At 37.5% G+C, this 14,417-nt stretch overlaps 1 protein-coding gene across 1 annotated transcript in view; it reads left to right on the top strand.

Annotated features, from left to right (window-relative positions):
• The window catches only part of LOC136867016 (myelin regulatory factor), a 166,302-nt gene that overhangs the window by 126,680 nt on the left and 25,205 nt on the right, over nucleotides 1–14,417 (top strand). Inside the window, exons 18-21 of the mRNA XM_068226684.1 lie at nucleotides 717–822; nucleotides 2,784–2,902; nucleotides 4,591–4,687; nucleotides 11,774–11,957. Coding sequence (XP_068082785.1) covers nucleotides 717–822; nucleotides 2,784–2,902; nucleotides 4,591–4,687; nucleotides 11,774–11,957 — 506 coding nt within the window. The remainder of the gene's footprint in view (nucleotides 1–716; nucleotides 823–2,783; nucleotides 2,903–4,590; nucleotides 4,688–11,773; nucleotides 11,958–14,417) is intronic.

Genomic DNA, 14,417 nt, shown 5'->3' with positions numbered 1-14,417 from the left:
TATATAATGTCTACCCTCTGACAAAGTCTCACATCTGCAGCTTGTTCTGTATGGCTAACAAAAAAAACCAATCATTATACATAAAAATTGATTTGATCCAACTTCTTTCAGCTCTCCTAATTTTTTGACAGTTTGCACATTCATTAGTTTGCCAGAAGGGGGACTATATGGTAATAGCATTACACTCGAAAAAGAACAACTTAATTAAGTTGTTACAAAAGTTAAAATATACAAGTAGCTCTTTAACAAGAAAAATGAAACTGTTTCCTCATCAGGAATAGCAGTACAACAGGGGAATTTCAAAATTTTAAAAATATATAAGCTCATTATATCCTAAGATAAATAGTGTGGAAACTGGAATGGCTTTAGTACGTTGCTATCAATTTGATGGTGTTACTGTACGGTACCCCTTGTTCTAGGGCAGCTATCAGTTGTGGATTCTCTCTCTCTCTCTCTCTCTCTCTCTATGAAATACATTTTGTGTGTGTGATAAATATTTTGGTGATACAACTCTCATTGCATACGCACTCATCAGGTACAGAGTAGTAGCATTCTAATTTTCATTTTCAATTTTCATATATATGCTCCCTTCAGTATTGTTATTTATTTAAGTGGGTTTTCTTTTTTTTCATTTTCCATATTGTATCCTTTCAGTATCAATCCTTTAATTTAGCAGCAAAAGAATCTTTAGTATATATAGATTGCATCTTTTGCAGCCATTCTGTTGCCCTGTGGAGTTCCAGTTGCCTCACGAAGAGCACTTGGAGCATTCTGATGTTGTCTCATCTCCTGCTACAACTTCTTCGCATGTTTTGCTTCAAGGTAAATATCTATATGCTACTAAATTTCATGTGATAACTGTGAGAAAGGTTTTTAATTGTGTAAGGCCTCCTTCAACTTCACACTAGCACGGGGGAAACAAAAGGATAAATAGTCAATGAGGAATCTTAACAAAGGACCACACAAAGGAAGAAGCTTCTGAGGGCAGTGAGATATTTCACTCACTCAGCAACAATATATACAGTGCCAGAAAAAAAAAAAAAAAAAAAAAAAAAAAAAAAAAAACCATGCAACATCCTCAAGGACTGTGTTCAGTGGCACCAGGGTACTGAGGGGTTGTTGTGTTAGTGATTCATTTGTCAAAGACATCGGCGATCAGATGGCACTCAGGAGGCACTCTGTTTTGACTGTGCACACAGTAACTGTATTGGAGTTAGAGGTGGAGGTGAACAATGTTTGCAGCATTCATTCTAGGATACAGCTATGTCCCACTGACGAGTACATGCTCCTGTTGAACAACTGCAGTCATTTGAACAGCATCGCATTGTGGGCCTGCGGGAAGCTGGATGAACATATCGATGGATTGCAAAATGTACCGGTGGTGTGTTGCTGCTTTCAGCAGTGATCTGTGGAAAATTCCCATACCCATAGACCAGGCTCTGGACATCCGTGTAGTACAGGCGCACGTCAAGATTGATGCATTCTGTGAGCAGCGGTGGTTGACTCAACATCATCCAGGAACAAAACCCAGTCACATGGTGCACCTGCTGTGTCACCAAGGACCATTGGGAACAGTCTGCTTGCAGCAGAATTACAATCACATGTGCCTTTGGCCAGGCTACCACTGACACCAAGATACCGCCAAGCACAGCTACTCTGGTTTCATGAAAGAGTCAAAATTTCATCAAAAGATGCAAGATACTTGGGAAAATCCATCACAGGATGCCATTCGGCACCTTTATGATCGTTCACATGTGCGAATACACACCTATATTGCCGCCAGAGGGGGGTACACTGTGTATTGATGAGACTGTTTGGTGTGTGTTTCATTTGGTCGGAATTTGTAATCATATTCTCCTGCAATGATGAACTACCTGTCACATCGCTTTGAATGAAATTACCTTGCCCTTGAGGATATTGCACGTCTTTTTCTGGCAGTGTATATAATAAAATTATAAATTTTGTCTGTACACTTAGTTTCTATATTGGATTAGGTGAATAAAAGTCGAAACTAGGTTCAACTCAATATAATTCACTGTATGTGGTTCATACATGTCAGGCACTGTCCCATTTTGCTCTTGCTGCTTCAGTGAACTTCGATCAGCGATTCCCAAAGCAATGGATATGTTGAAGGGGATGGATATGCTGACATGTTTGTTCTCTTGACCTCATTTCATTGGATCTTTATTTATGGGATCATTTAAAGGCCATTGTGTATTCAAGGGTTATTCATAAAGTGGAAAGTCTTTGCCAGATGGATGTCAGCAGATACTGTAGACCCTTGGAATGTAGGAAATAGTAAGGCAGTCAGTGATGCAATGTTTAGAAGTATGTATTGGAGCTAATGGTGATCATTCTGAGCATCCTTTATAGCAGTTTCTGACAGAAAGTCGTATAAGTTGTTGATTTTACCTGTACACCATGAGCAAACACTATAGTTCAGAAACTAAGCAAAATTGTCCATATGAAACTATTTTGCTTGATTTTTATGTCCTCTATCAATTTCTTATTGGTTTCCCACGTATTACATTTCACACTGTATATTCTACTGATAAATGTGGGACTGGGGATGTCATTATTTTTATTTCATAACATAATAATCAAATCTGTCATCATAGATGGTTGGTGTACAGCTGTAAAGATAGTTCTGGAATATGAACATTTGTTTTAAAATATTCACACATAGAAGGTAAAACTTAAGTAATGTTACAGTTAAGTTACAGTTGTAAGAGCCTTCACTACTTATAAAATGTGAATAATATCTCATATGATGTCTGTTGTAGCTGGACCAAGCCCTAATACTGTACACCACCACCATGTGACAGCCATCGCTCACTCGCCCAATGAACGGAGAAAGGTAGCGGCATCGGAGACGATGGGCAATGCAGCTCCAATGAAGGAGGTGATTATTCCTCTTATCCTTAGTCCTCAATTCTGTCCTCTATTCTCTTAAAACATTGATAAATTAATTCACCTTAATTTTTATCATAGTATTTTACCATAGAGTACATGATTCCATGATGTTAACAAAAAAGAATAAGAAATAATCACAAGAAAAGAAATGGCAGCTTAAGATAATCATATAAAAATATTTGTCATGAATATAATTTGAAATGATTTCCTATTTAAAATAGATTTCTCAGATGTCTCTGATAAGTAATTGATCATAATCTTAAAAGGTATGAAAAGGGCATTACTAGCTGCTCATATTTATTGTTATAACACCTGCTTTTGTTTTTTAATTTTAAGACTACAGAGTAGGGTAAGGTTTAATTGGTATGAATATCAAAAAATATAGGTTTGTTTGGTAGGGTTCAGAGTTCTGAATTACCATCTTAATTCACGCTTCTATATGTTATATGACAATGTTCTTGTATCATTTTTATTCTTATATTTTTAATATTGTACTTAGTGTTTATTATTACTGTATTGTGGATATACTGAGTCCTTTGAGCCTATCTCGATTGGAAGGCATAAATAAAATACAGAGTATAACTTCTATGATTTTTAAATCTCTGCTTACAAGAATTTATTTTATATTACACTGCAGTAGGAGCTTTATTATCCAGACTAACTGGTAACTAGGGATCATTTGGATAAGCAAAAATCTGGATAATCGAATTCAAAATTTTAATGTCTTGAAATAAACATACATTAGGTACAATACAGTATATGAAACATTTATGAATTCAATTTTTTTTTAATTTCCATTGGATGTACATGAAGGGTAGTATATTATTTCATTAAGAGAGCAGGCTGCATGTTTTTACTGTATTTCCAAAACAAGAAATGAGGACTTCCTAAATTTATGTTTGTAAGTTTGTTTCCTGTGTTGAAACAACTCATGTTGACCACATAGTTATGTGCCTCAAGGTGCTACAATAGTTGGTAGATCACTAGAGCATTCTGTCAAGTATTAATAGTAAAGGTAGAAGAAATTTTCCAGGCTTGTAGACCTTGGTCCCATTGAGTTCCTAGCTTCTTATTTTACAGAGTAGTTATCAGATAGCCTGGAATTTGGTTGGCCATGGATGGGTGACTGCTCAGTCAGTGGACTGGAGCTACCTTGAGAATGGACCACCATGGATGGGAGACAACTTTGAGCGTGGTGCTCAGGTCTAGTGTCCAGTATCACAGTTGGTGTTCCAGGTGATGATGATTGTGCTTGGCAGAGAGTAAAGCAGTGATGGGCGATTTATTTGGCTCAGAGAGAGCTGTACCCACCTCCTTTCAGTTCTGTAGCTTGGTCTGGAACCCAATAGGACCATGTCTTACTAGCCTGGAAAATTGATCCATATTCATTCTATTGAGTATTATTTCATTAAGAGAACAGATTGCCTTCCCAAACAACGTAAAATAATCATACACTTTAATTATCACTTCTGCAGGAGTTGATAAAATTGTGAAATCTGTTCTGTCGTTATGATTGTTTTTTATTCTTTCATTGATGAAGCTTGATGCTAGGTCATCATCTTTTGTTGATTGATGCCTTCATCAACTTCCCATTACAAGATAACTTGTAGATTCTAAAATTTATCAAGTTTTCTATTGCTTATTCTTTCAATTTATCTCATTTATTCATGTTCTCAGGTCAAATCTCACAATATAAAGAAAGCAAGAAGGAGGAGGAGAAGAGATACTGATGACTGGAATGATGAGGAAAATATATACAGTGTAGACAATCCAGGTAAATATATGTAGTTAACAAATTCTTCTTCTTTTTGTTTGTTATTGGACTCTATATTAATACTTCATATGTGTGAATGAGTCATGCACTCAGATCCCATTACTTTAAAATGCATAGATGAATATATTGCACCACATGAAGTACAATGCTAGTGTTGACTACTTGGCTCACCAAATTTATCAAGTCAAAAATTAAAATTTGCCTCAATGTTATCTAAATGATGAAGTTGCAAGTTGCTATCTTTTAAATTCTGTTGCTAAGTGACTTCAAAAGGACTCCAGATCACTAGAGTTGGCAACACTGATGATGATGATGATGATGATGATGATGATGATGATGATGATATTTTGGAATTGTGGTTCTTTCCTCGCTAAGAAACTGTGTGAATGATCAATACAAATCAATAAGGGTTGAAAACAATGAAGGAAAAGGAAGTGGTGGTTGTAATGATGGTGATTACTGTTTTAAGAGGAAGTACAACTGGGCAAACATCCTCCAGTAATACTAATCAGATGGAAGAAAAAAAAAAGGGTACACTCACCAGCAAAAGAAAAAGTGAAACACATACATATTTCAGACAAAATATACTGTTAATCCATTTGGTACCTTGTATAAATTAAATTTTATGACCAAACCCTTAATCCCATGGCACAACAGCCTTGAAGGATCTTGGCCTATCAACTGACCGTTGCTCGGCCCGAAGGCCTGCAGATTACAAGCTGTCGTGTGGTCAGCACAACGAATCCTCTCGGCTGTTATTCTTGGCTTTCTAGATTGGGGCTGCAATCTCACCATCAGATAGCTCCTCAGTTTTAATAACATTGGCTGGATGGACCTCGAACCAGCCCTCAGAACCAGGTAAAAATCCCTGACCTGGCCGGGAACCGAACTCGGGTCCTCCAGGTAAGAGGCAGGCATGCTACCCCTGCACCGTGGGGCTGACACTAAAATGACTTCAAAAGGACTCCAGATAACTAAAGTTGGCAACAATGATGATGATGATGATGATGATGATGATGATGATGATGATGATATTTTGGAATTGTGGTTCTTTCCTCAGCCAAGAAAATGTGTGAATGATCAATACAAATCAATAAGGGTTGAAAACAATGAAGGAAAAGGTAGTGGTGGCTGTAATGATGGTGATTACTGTTTTAAATACGATGGCAATAAGTTAATTACTCCATTCAAGAAGTTTCAGCACAATAACTGATAAACATGATTGATTGTGATAATCACAACACCAGTATTGATGTTTCCCGCCTTTGGACAAGAATAACCACAAACAGCTGTCTTAAGGTATATTGCTGTGAATTCTCATGCTGCATACTTTTGTGGACATTACGGCTTGTCTACAACAGTTAGTTTCACTTCTGAGTCAGATTGTAATGGCTCTTTCACCTGAAAATGCAGCAAGGGCTGTGGCATTAGTGGAGGATGGGCACAGTATACGCTATGTGGCAGACTTATAGGCACGTCTTGTTCTAACATGTACAGAACTGTTAGAAGGTACAGAGAAGACAGTATCTAATATCTATACCAGGAGGCCTGATTCTGGTCACAGAAGAAGCGCAATGATCACTTTCTTGTAATGCAAGTTCTTTGTGATCGAAACACAACAGCTAGGGAGGCCAGAAATCATTTGCTGCAAGTATGGGGCACGAATCTCAGCAAAAGGACAGTAAGGAGGAGGTTGTATGAAGCAGATTTAAAGTCCAAGAGGCCCGTCACAGGACCTCTGTTTACACGTGAGCACCATGCCTCGCGGATGCAATTTGCCAACACCCATCAAATCTGGACTGTGGCGCAGTGGAGTTTAGTGCTGTTTGCGGATGAATCCAGATTCTGTTTTGAGGATACCAGGTGGAAGGGAGAAAGTATGGATAAGGTCCGAGGAGCATTATTCACTCTGTACTTTCTCTGCAAGGTCACTGAGATTACCAGTGATCCATACACGGAACTTGTGTTCATTGAGAATGGAAGTCTGACAGCCCACTGATACATCGAGGAGATTTCAGTGGATTACATGGTGCCTTTTGCACCTGTCATTGGCAAGAACTTTGTTCTGATGCATGACAATGTTCGCCCACATGTTGCCATTTGTGAACGTGAGTTCCTGGATGAAGTCAGAATTGAGCGCATGATGTGGCCTACTCGTAGTCCTGACCTAAATCCGGTACAGCAAGTCTGTGATATGCTTGGGAGACGTGCCAGGAGTCGTTCCCCTGACACAGTGGTTCAACTTCGGGCTGCACTCGAGGAAGAATGGGAGCTCATACCAGATGAGAACATTTGAGATTGCATCCTGAACATGCCTGATCGAATCACAGCTGTAATAGTGGTCAGAGCTGGTAATACCCGTTACTGAGGCAATGGAAATGTGTTGAAAACCTGTGGAAAAATGGACTGCAGATGAAAAGATGCAGAGCTCCAGGTTTTGACATTTCCAAATTTCCATTGGGTGGACTGTTGTGATTGTCACGATCAGTAATGTTTCTCAGTTATTGAGCTGAAACCTTTCAAATGGGCTATTTAACTTAAAATATTTTTGCCATATTGTTGTAATGTCATATTATTTGATTTTTACCAGATTTCAAATGGACTAACATTATGGTTCAAGTCCTGAAAGGACGTGAGGTCACACACATTATGTAAGAGCAAGCACAGACAAAAGTGCCCTAATTATTGGGATGCTCAGTATATATGCGGCCCAATGCATCGCTGTATTTGATGTCTGGTTGTCACGCAGTGGTGCTCTGAGAAGACAGCATTTGAACTGTCATGTAGACTTGTTCCCAGTATAAGATTGTGGTACCTCACAGTATAGAAGCATCCTGGTAAAAGGATCATTCTGCCACAAGTTAAAATATGGTTTGGTGTTGTGATAGGAGGATTTTGGATCTGTTAAAACAGACATTTTGGCAATTTTCTAGGTGCACGCTTAAGTGTGTGACCATAGGATGTTTCTTGTGTACTGGGACTCCAAGTATCCCCCAAAACCCCTCATTGCTACTAATGTAGCATCCAGATTGGTACATTTGAACTTCATATCACTGTTTATCTTGACCACCTTTTCCATGAAGACTGAATGCAGCCTCATCACTGCCCTTGTTGATGCACTTGTAGATGTACATAATGGATTTGAAAGAGCTGTAATATTCCACATTTAATAGGGCTATTGAACATTTTACACAGAAGTGGGCTGTACGGGACTATCCAGGAATTTTCAGTGTCGACAGGTCTGTTGCCAGTGGGCACTGTATTGATCTGACCTGTGTAGTCACAGTTTGCCAGACTTCTTCATCTGTACAAAAGGTAACTCTTTTAACTTTCTGAGTCTCTTTGATGAGAGCTTTGGTTTGTTATTTTGGCATCAATATGGTTGGAACAAATTTCGACTGAAAGCCAAATTAAGGCAAGTATATAGTGAAGCCTGTATTTTTTTGCCATTCTGTCACATGCATCCAGAAATTGGAATGTACAAAAAATTTCACCCATTGTCAAAACAGCTATAAATTTAACACTTCTTGTTGGAACACTTGGGCTATGATGTCATGCCGATCAGTGGGGTTTGGGCCTGCAAGCAACTCTGACTAAATTTCTGTCCACTTGGGATTGCAAGTCATCATTATGAACAGGTCTGGCTGTCCATAATATCTGATGTATGCTAATGCATCTTGATCAAGCTCGTGCATGTACTGCGGGTTACCAGTAAATAATGATCGCAAGATGACAACCTGGTCCAAGTTATTAGCACTGCCAGCACCGTCAGAGGTACAGTGTCTTGTATCTGCATTGTATCAGGTCCATTGGAGAAGTCTCCCTTGTGAACAGTCGGAATTTTCTTCTGAAGATGCAGAGCAAAGTACTCTGTGAAACGTTTTCTTGATACCGCTTAAGCCCAAAAGCCCATATCACGTCAACAAGTACGGACCATGAAAGCATCAATGTTAACAAGTACTTCTTCGTTATAAAAGTATATCAAATCAGAACGTTGAATATGTTATTTGGCAGTAGCAAAATTAAGCAAAATATCTTCTGGGACTTGATAAAAAGTCTAGAAAGAATTAGAAAGAAAAAACAAAATAAGTATGTTAAAGAAATGTAGAAGAAGATATTGAAAAATAAGAAATAAAACAAACTGGGTGTATGATAAAACAAATACTCACTTCTATTTTGGCCTTGTTGAGTGGACTCTGTCAAGTGACCGCATTGTATCAAGTGACCGCATTGATGTTCGACTGAGTGCTAGCAGACAGCTGCCGAGAGCTGCTGTTGCTACTAAGAGGAGGCAGTAGTGAAGGGCAAGGGAGGGGAGCTACCGAGAAGAAAATAGGTTGCATGTTTAAAAAAAAATTAATTTATTGGTTTGTTATTCTGAACTTATTTTGATTTGTCTTTGTAAATTAAGGTATTGCAGAGAATAGGGAAGCGCCGTGAAAGTCAGGGAAATGAAAGTTTCTTTAGGCCTCAAATATTGTAATACCATCAGAGTTGGAAAAGAATGAGTTGACAAAGGGAGGTTGCATAGGAAGTATTACATGACGAGCCTGCTACAAGTAAGTGGCACCAATGCTGGACTCAGCTCAGAGCCCATAATCATCGCACATTGTCTCACAATAAAAAATTAGAAAAGATTTGACTGTAAATGAAAAACTGGAGACTGTAAAGAATATAATAATAAAAACAACTGAATACGAGATGAAATTCTAAGACTATGTAAAATGAAATGTGAAATCTATACCTACCAAATACGAGCACTAAACCTACGTAATATTAAAAAGAGAGTAACACGGAACATAAATGTATTACAGTGATGATGATGTGAATTATAAACCCACTAAATATGAATCCTAAACCTACACAATGATAAAAAGATAAAACATTGAATATAAACACAATACAATTACAATAATGAAAATGGTTGAATAAATAAACACCAGCAGTTCTCAGATATGGAGAAGAATGCTTAGCACTCTCAACAATACAACTGTAACATCCAAACGCTTTCTGCAGGATGGCAACTGGCCTGTTAACAAACGAATTAATTTACCCGATAACAACAAATGATAATGAATATGGCTTCAGTTGACTCCTACTTACAGGAAATTAGTACCCTATTCATTAGTGAAGGTGACCACAGCCAAAAACACAAGAAAGATGAATTTTCTCCATCACTGCTGGAGTTACGGTATGAAGAAAATGGATATGACATTTTTTGTAGAAAATATAATTTCAAGGCCACATAGCGCTCTTCATTTTCAAACAGGACCGAATATTTACCCATTGTTTTCATTATTTCTATTGGATCACAGCCAAAAACACAAGAAAACTTAATTTTCTTGCAAACTGTTAGTTAGGAAGAAAATGTACGTGATGTTTCTTGTAGAAAATTTCATTTCAAGGCCACATGGTGTACTTTCATTTTTTGATAGGGCCAACTGGTTACCCGTTATTTTAGTTGATGTATGGCAAAATTTGCCTAAACTGGAACATACCCTTGTAAATTCCCCCACTAGTTTGAAACAGTGAAATATATCAAAATCATAAGTATCCCTTGCATAACTAAGGATTTCCAGCTATATCCTTACCAAATTTGAACTCAGTCGATCCAATAGTTTATGAACCTATCCCAAACAAACAAACAAACAAACAAACAAACAAACAAACAAACAAACAAACAAACAGGCACTATCTCATTTTTATTAACAGTATAGATTCCAATATTTCATGATATCAAATGATGTTCACAGAATATTGTGTTAAAATGCTTTGAATCATTTCAATAAGCTTCTTGCATAAATGTTTTGATTGGAACAGTTTGCCTTATTGCATGTAGCATTTGATTCCCCATTTTTCACATGATCAACAATTATTTTGAGTTTATCACTTACAGAATATATTTTCTGCAACATTATGTACATGCAGTGAACACAAAATTCAGAACTATGCACAACAGTACTGTACTGTAGCCTACACTTGTTGATAGGAGAAGAGGTGGGGTAAAGGCTTTGGTGGCTGGTTGCAAAAACACTGCTGCTTGCCTTGGCAAGGATTCTTAGAAATGTAAATGCTGTTCAGGAATTGTTTGCTTCCTATTGCTTCTGTGATATCCAGAATGGCACATCCTTTATCCCCTAAGACTAAGACCGTAATAGGTACTACTACCACCACCCCCGGCATTGGGCCTTCCCATCCATCTTTGGTACTTTGTCCTGTTTTTACTTAATTTGGGTCTTTTCCCTGGTACTTCGCATTCCATGTACTGATTTTCATCATCCTGTTCTGGTTGGGTCATCGTCTGGAAATCTGTTCAGCGTCTCTTTCATATTGTCTCTAAATGATGTGATCTTACTCATGCGGGTTATTAGCTCTATGATGAGCCAATCCAGTGCCTTCTTACAGCCTCTGGACTTGCTGGAGCTTTCCTTTCAGGCAGCTCACCCTTGGCCTTTGGGTGTTACGCTAACCAAATCACAGTGCAGTGGATGTCGATTCTTCTGCTTATTCAGCCATGAGACATTAATCTCATCTGCCTTCAGAGCCATTGACTAGTTGTCCTTTCACTAGAGCCCCACATGCCGTAAATTTTTAGGGTTCCTGTAGGACCTTCACAGCTACCATAGTTACCGTAATAGCACATGAAGTCCCCACTGTACTTCATCTCTACAACCAGTCCTTTACTTCATGCCATTGCCAATCGCCCATGGCATGGACGGAGGGGGTTGGATTTTTGGGCGACAATTCACTTATTCACTATAGAAAACTATTGAAAATAGAAATTTGAAAAACTATAATAACAATAAAATAAAATTTGTGCCCAGTAATTTTTTGACAGCAAATTCATGTCATTTCCTCATAAATATAACATATATAGCAGACAATTCTCTTTGCTTTTGAACAAATTCCTTGCTCATGACCAAGGGAAACTGGAAGCTACATTATTCACTGGGTTGGTCAATTAAGAGGACCTCCACTGTAATAATTCCAGACATTAACGTGACTGATAACAGAGATTTAAATTTTCAGAGTCATACTCAATATGTGTTTCTATGAACGAGATATATTGTGTAAATAATCTTACAGTTCTTTTTTCAGATCTAGAACAAAATGGGGTATCAGTGAGTCTCCATGGTCGGTACATCAATCAGACTCTTGGTCCAACATTCTGCTCCACAAGTACATGTATGGATCGAACAGCCTTCAACTTCACCTACACCATACCACTCAGCAAATACATGCCAGACTCTGTGCTCACTCTCAGTTTCCAGTAAGTTCAGAAGTAAACAAATATTAAGTGAAATTTTGCACGACTCTTCTGGAATCAAAGTTGGATTAAATTTAAAAACTCTCATTGTCACAGAGGTTAGGTGAGTCTGAGATTCCAGAATAAGTAAACTATGTCTTGAGATTAAGAAAATTCCAAATTTTATGAATATCTCTCAAAAGCAAGGTTAAATAGTACCGTAAACTGGGGTGATTCCAATCAAATTTTGGGAACTTGTTAAAAATATTCCATTCACTGAAGTTAGATTGCAATACAAATTTTAAATTATTGCTATTTAACTCCTTAAGAAGAAGAAGAAATAATATTAACTTTTTCATTTAAGTATTGGTAGATTTGTTGATAAAATACCGTATTTATGCGAATAATCCACGCATATTTAAAAAAAACTAATTGAGGCATGAAAATGGGGTGAGGGTTTTATGTGCATCAAGGTTGACAATACGCTCCTGGGTCACATAGTTTTTGATCTTGAGTGTACAGTTATGCTTTGTGTAACCTCAGATGGAATAAAACTGTCCTCATATACCATGTTTAAATGGAAAACTATTCAGACTTGTAATTATAAACTGCCTTTACATTTTAAAAAACAGTATTTTACAGAGTAATTTAAATACAAAATGTCTCCGTGTCACAATAGAATGCGTCTTTTTGAACGTGAAGGGGTAGCTTTCCGCACTTTCACTCACTTCAGTGTGTCTATAGTGTGTTTCATAGTTGCTAAGTTCGAGTAAAATCATATGTTCTCTATTCGTCGTTTTAAGGAACGCCACAATATCACATCCAGGCAGTGTGTGGAGAAGCAGAATTCACGAAGACTGGCGATGCCGACAGTAGGCGAAAAAGCGTGGCTCATAAATATATTCAAGTTGTACGTGCCGAACAATATTGCCAATTCCGACGAAACTGCATTTATTTTTATTTACTGTTTACTGCCAAGCCCAGATGGACTTCCGGTTTTAAAGGAGATGGGGTCACTGTACTGTATTACAATACAGATGGAAGCAAAATATTTCCTCCCTTCGTCATAGGAAAGTTCGATAAGCCACAATGTTTTAAGGCCGTCGGGCACTTTCAGGCAAAGCAGCTATATCCGTAAATTAACATGTTCATATTTGCGTAAAGAACACGTGGAACTCGTGGAGTGATATGAAATGTTTGTTTACACCTGTGTTAGTCTTTCGATGGAAGGAATGTAGTTCATTTCATTTTTTTCAAAATGAGCCTTCCTAAAATTAGGGTGCGGGGATTATTCGGGGGCGGGGATCATTTGCGTAAATGCGGTACTTACAAAGACAGGATATTATTAGTAGTTGTAACTTCCGCAGCATTTACATTTGTGCAGGAAATAGACACAGTTTCTTCAAGAGAAATTTGCCGGTTCCACCTATCACGAAGGTAATCATTTCTTTAAATAATACAGTACCCTTGTAAATTTTGTTTAAAGAAAGAAATTCAAGTGAATATACAGTATTTCACTAGCTTCAAGGGAAAACCTCCACACTAACGGACCTTATACTGACTGTCAGTTGACAAGGTCTGTTGATGTGGAGATTTTCTCTTAAAGCTACAGGAGGGGGACGGACATCTTTTCTGGCTTAAATACATGATCCACATTGACAGTGACAAACACAGCGCTTCTGTTCCATTTGACCTATTTTACCAATGTCCCCCTCACTCAACTTTTTAAGTATATCGTTTAAGGCTCTACAAGTCATGTGCATTAAATCAAGGCCAACAGTGTTTTCACAACAATCACAGTACCATTAATATTAAAGAGATTGTCTTTGTATGCACTGTTTTACGACTGATGGACTTGACACCATCTCCAAGATACATTCATCAAGGACTTGTTTTTAAAGAATCTTTTTCTGAGTGTGTTTTTTTTTTAGATGTGCTCTGTTTCATGTTTTTAATATACAAATTGAAATTATCTGTGTACGCACTGAGCTTTGTTGTGTAATCCTTGAGTAGTTCTTGCAGTTCTTGTGAATTTCAAATTTTAATTGCAATTTTCATTTCAGTTTGCTTGTAGTAATAAACTATTGTAATTAGGATACGTTTGAACACAGTTTAAAATCACTGTAGTGTAGTCAGAAATCAGCATGCATATTTTATTATTGCAAAATATTTGTGTAGTAGGAGAAATATCTGTCTAGAAACCTAGCTCTTACTAGAATTCTGTTGTTGTAATTAGGATATGCTTAACTGCAGTATAGAATTGTGTAATTCTTGTGTATTCCTTTTGATATAATACATCTAAGTAGAATTTTAGCGTAGTTAGTATATTAATTACTTTATTGTTGTGTGACCTTTTTATACTGTCCTAGACAGTACTTCTTTCCTTTGATTTTTTTAACAGAATAAGTTACTTTATCTTTGATTTTTTCATTATTCTGTAAAGAGTGGCTAAGGAATGCAGGTGTAGGAACTGCGGGTGTGGCC

The sequence above is a fragment of the Anabrus simplex genome, chromosome 1, assembly GCF_040414725.1.
Source record: "Anabrus simplex isolate iqAnaSimp1 chromosome 1, ASM4041472v1, whole genome shotgun sequence".
Lineage (NCBI taxonomy): Eukaryota > Metazoa > Arthropoda > Insecta > Orthoptera > Tettigoniidae > Anabrus > Anabrus simplex.
Note: the sequence above shows the minus strand (reverse complement) of the source record. Positions and strands in the feature narration are given on the sequence as shown.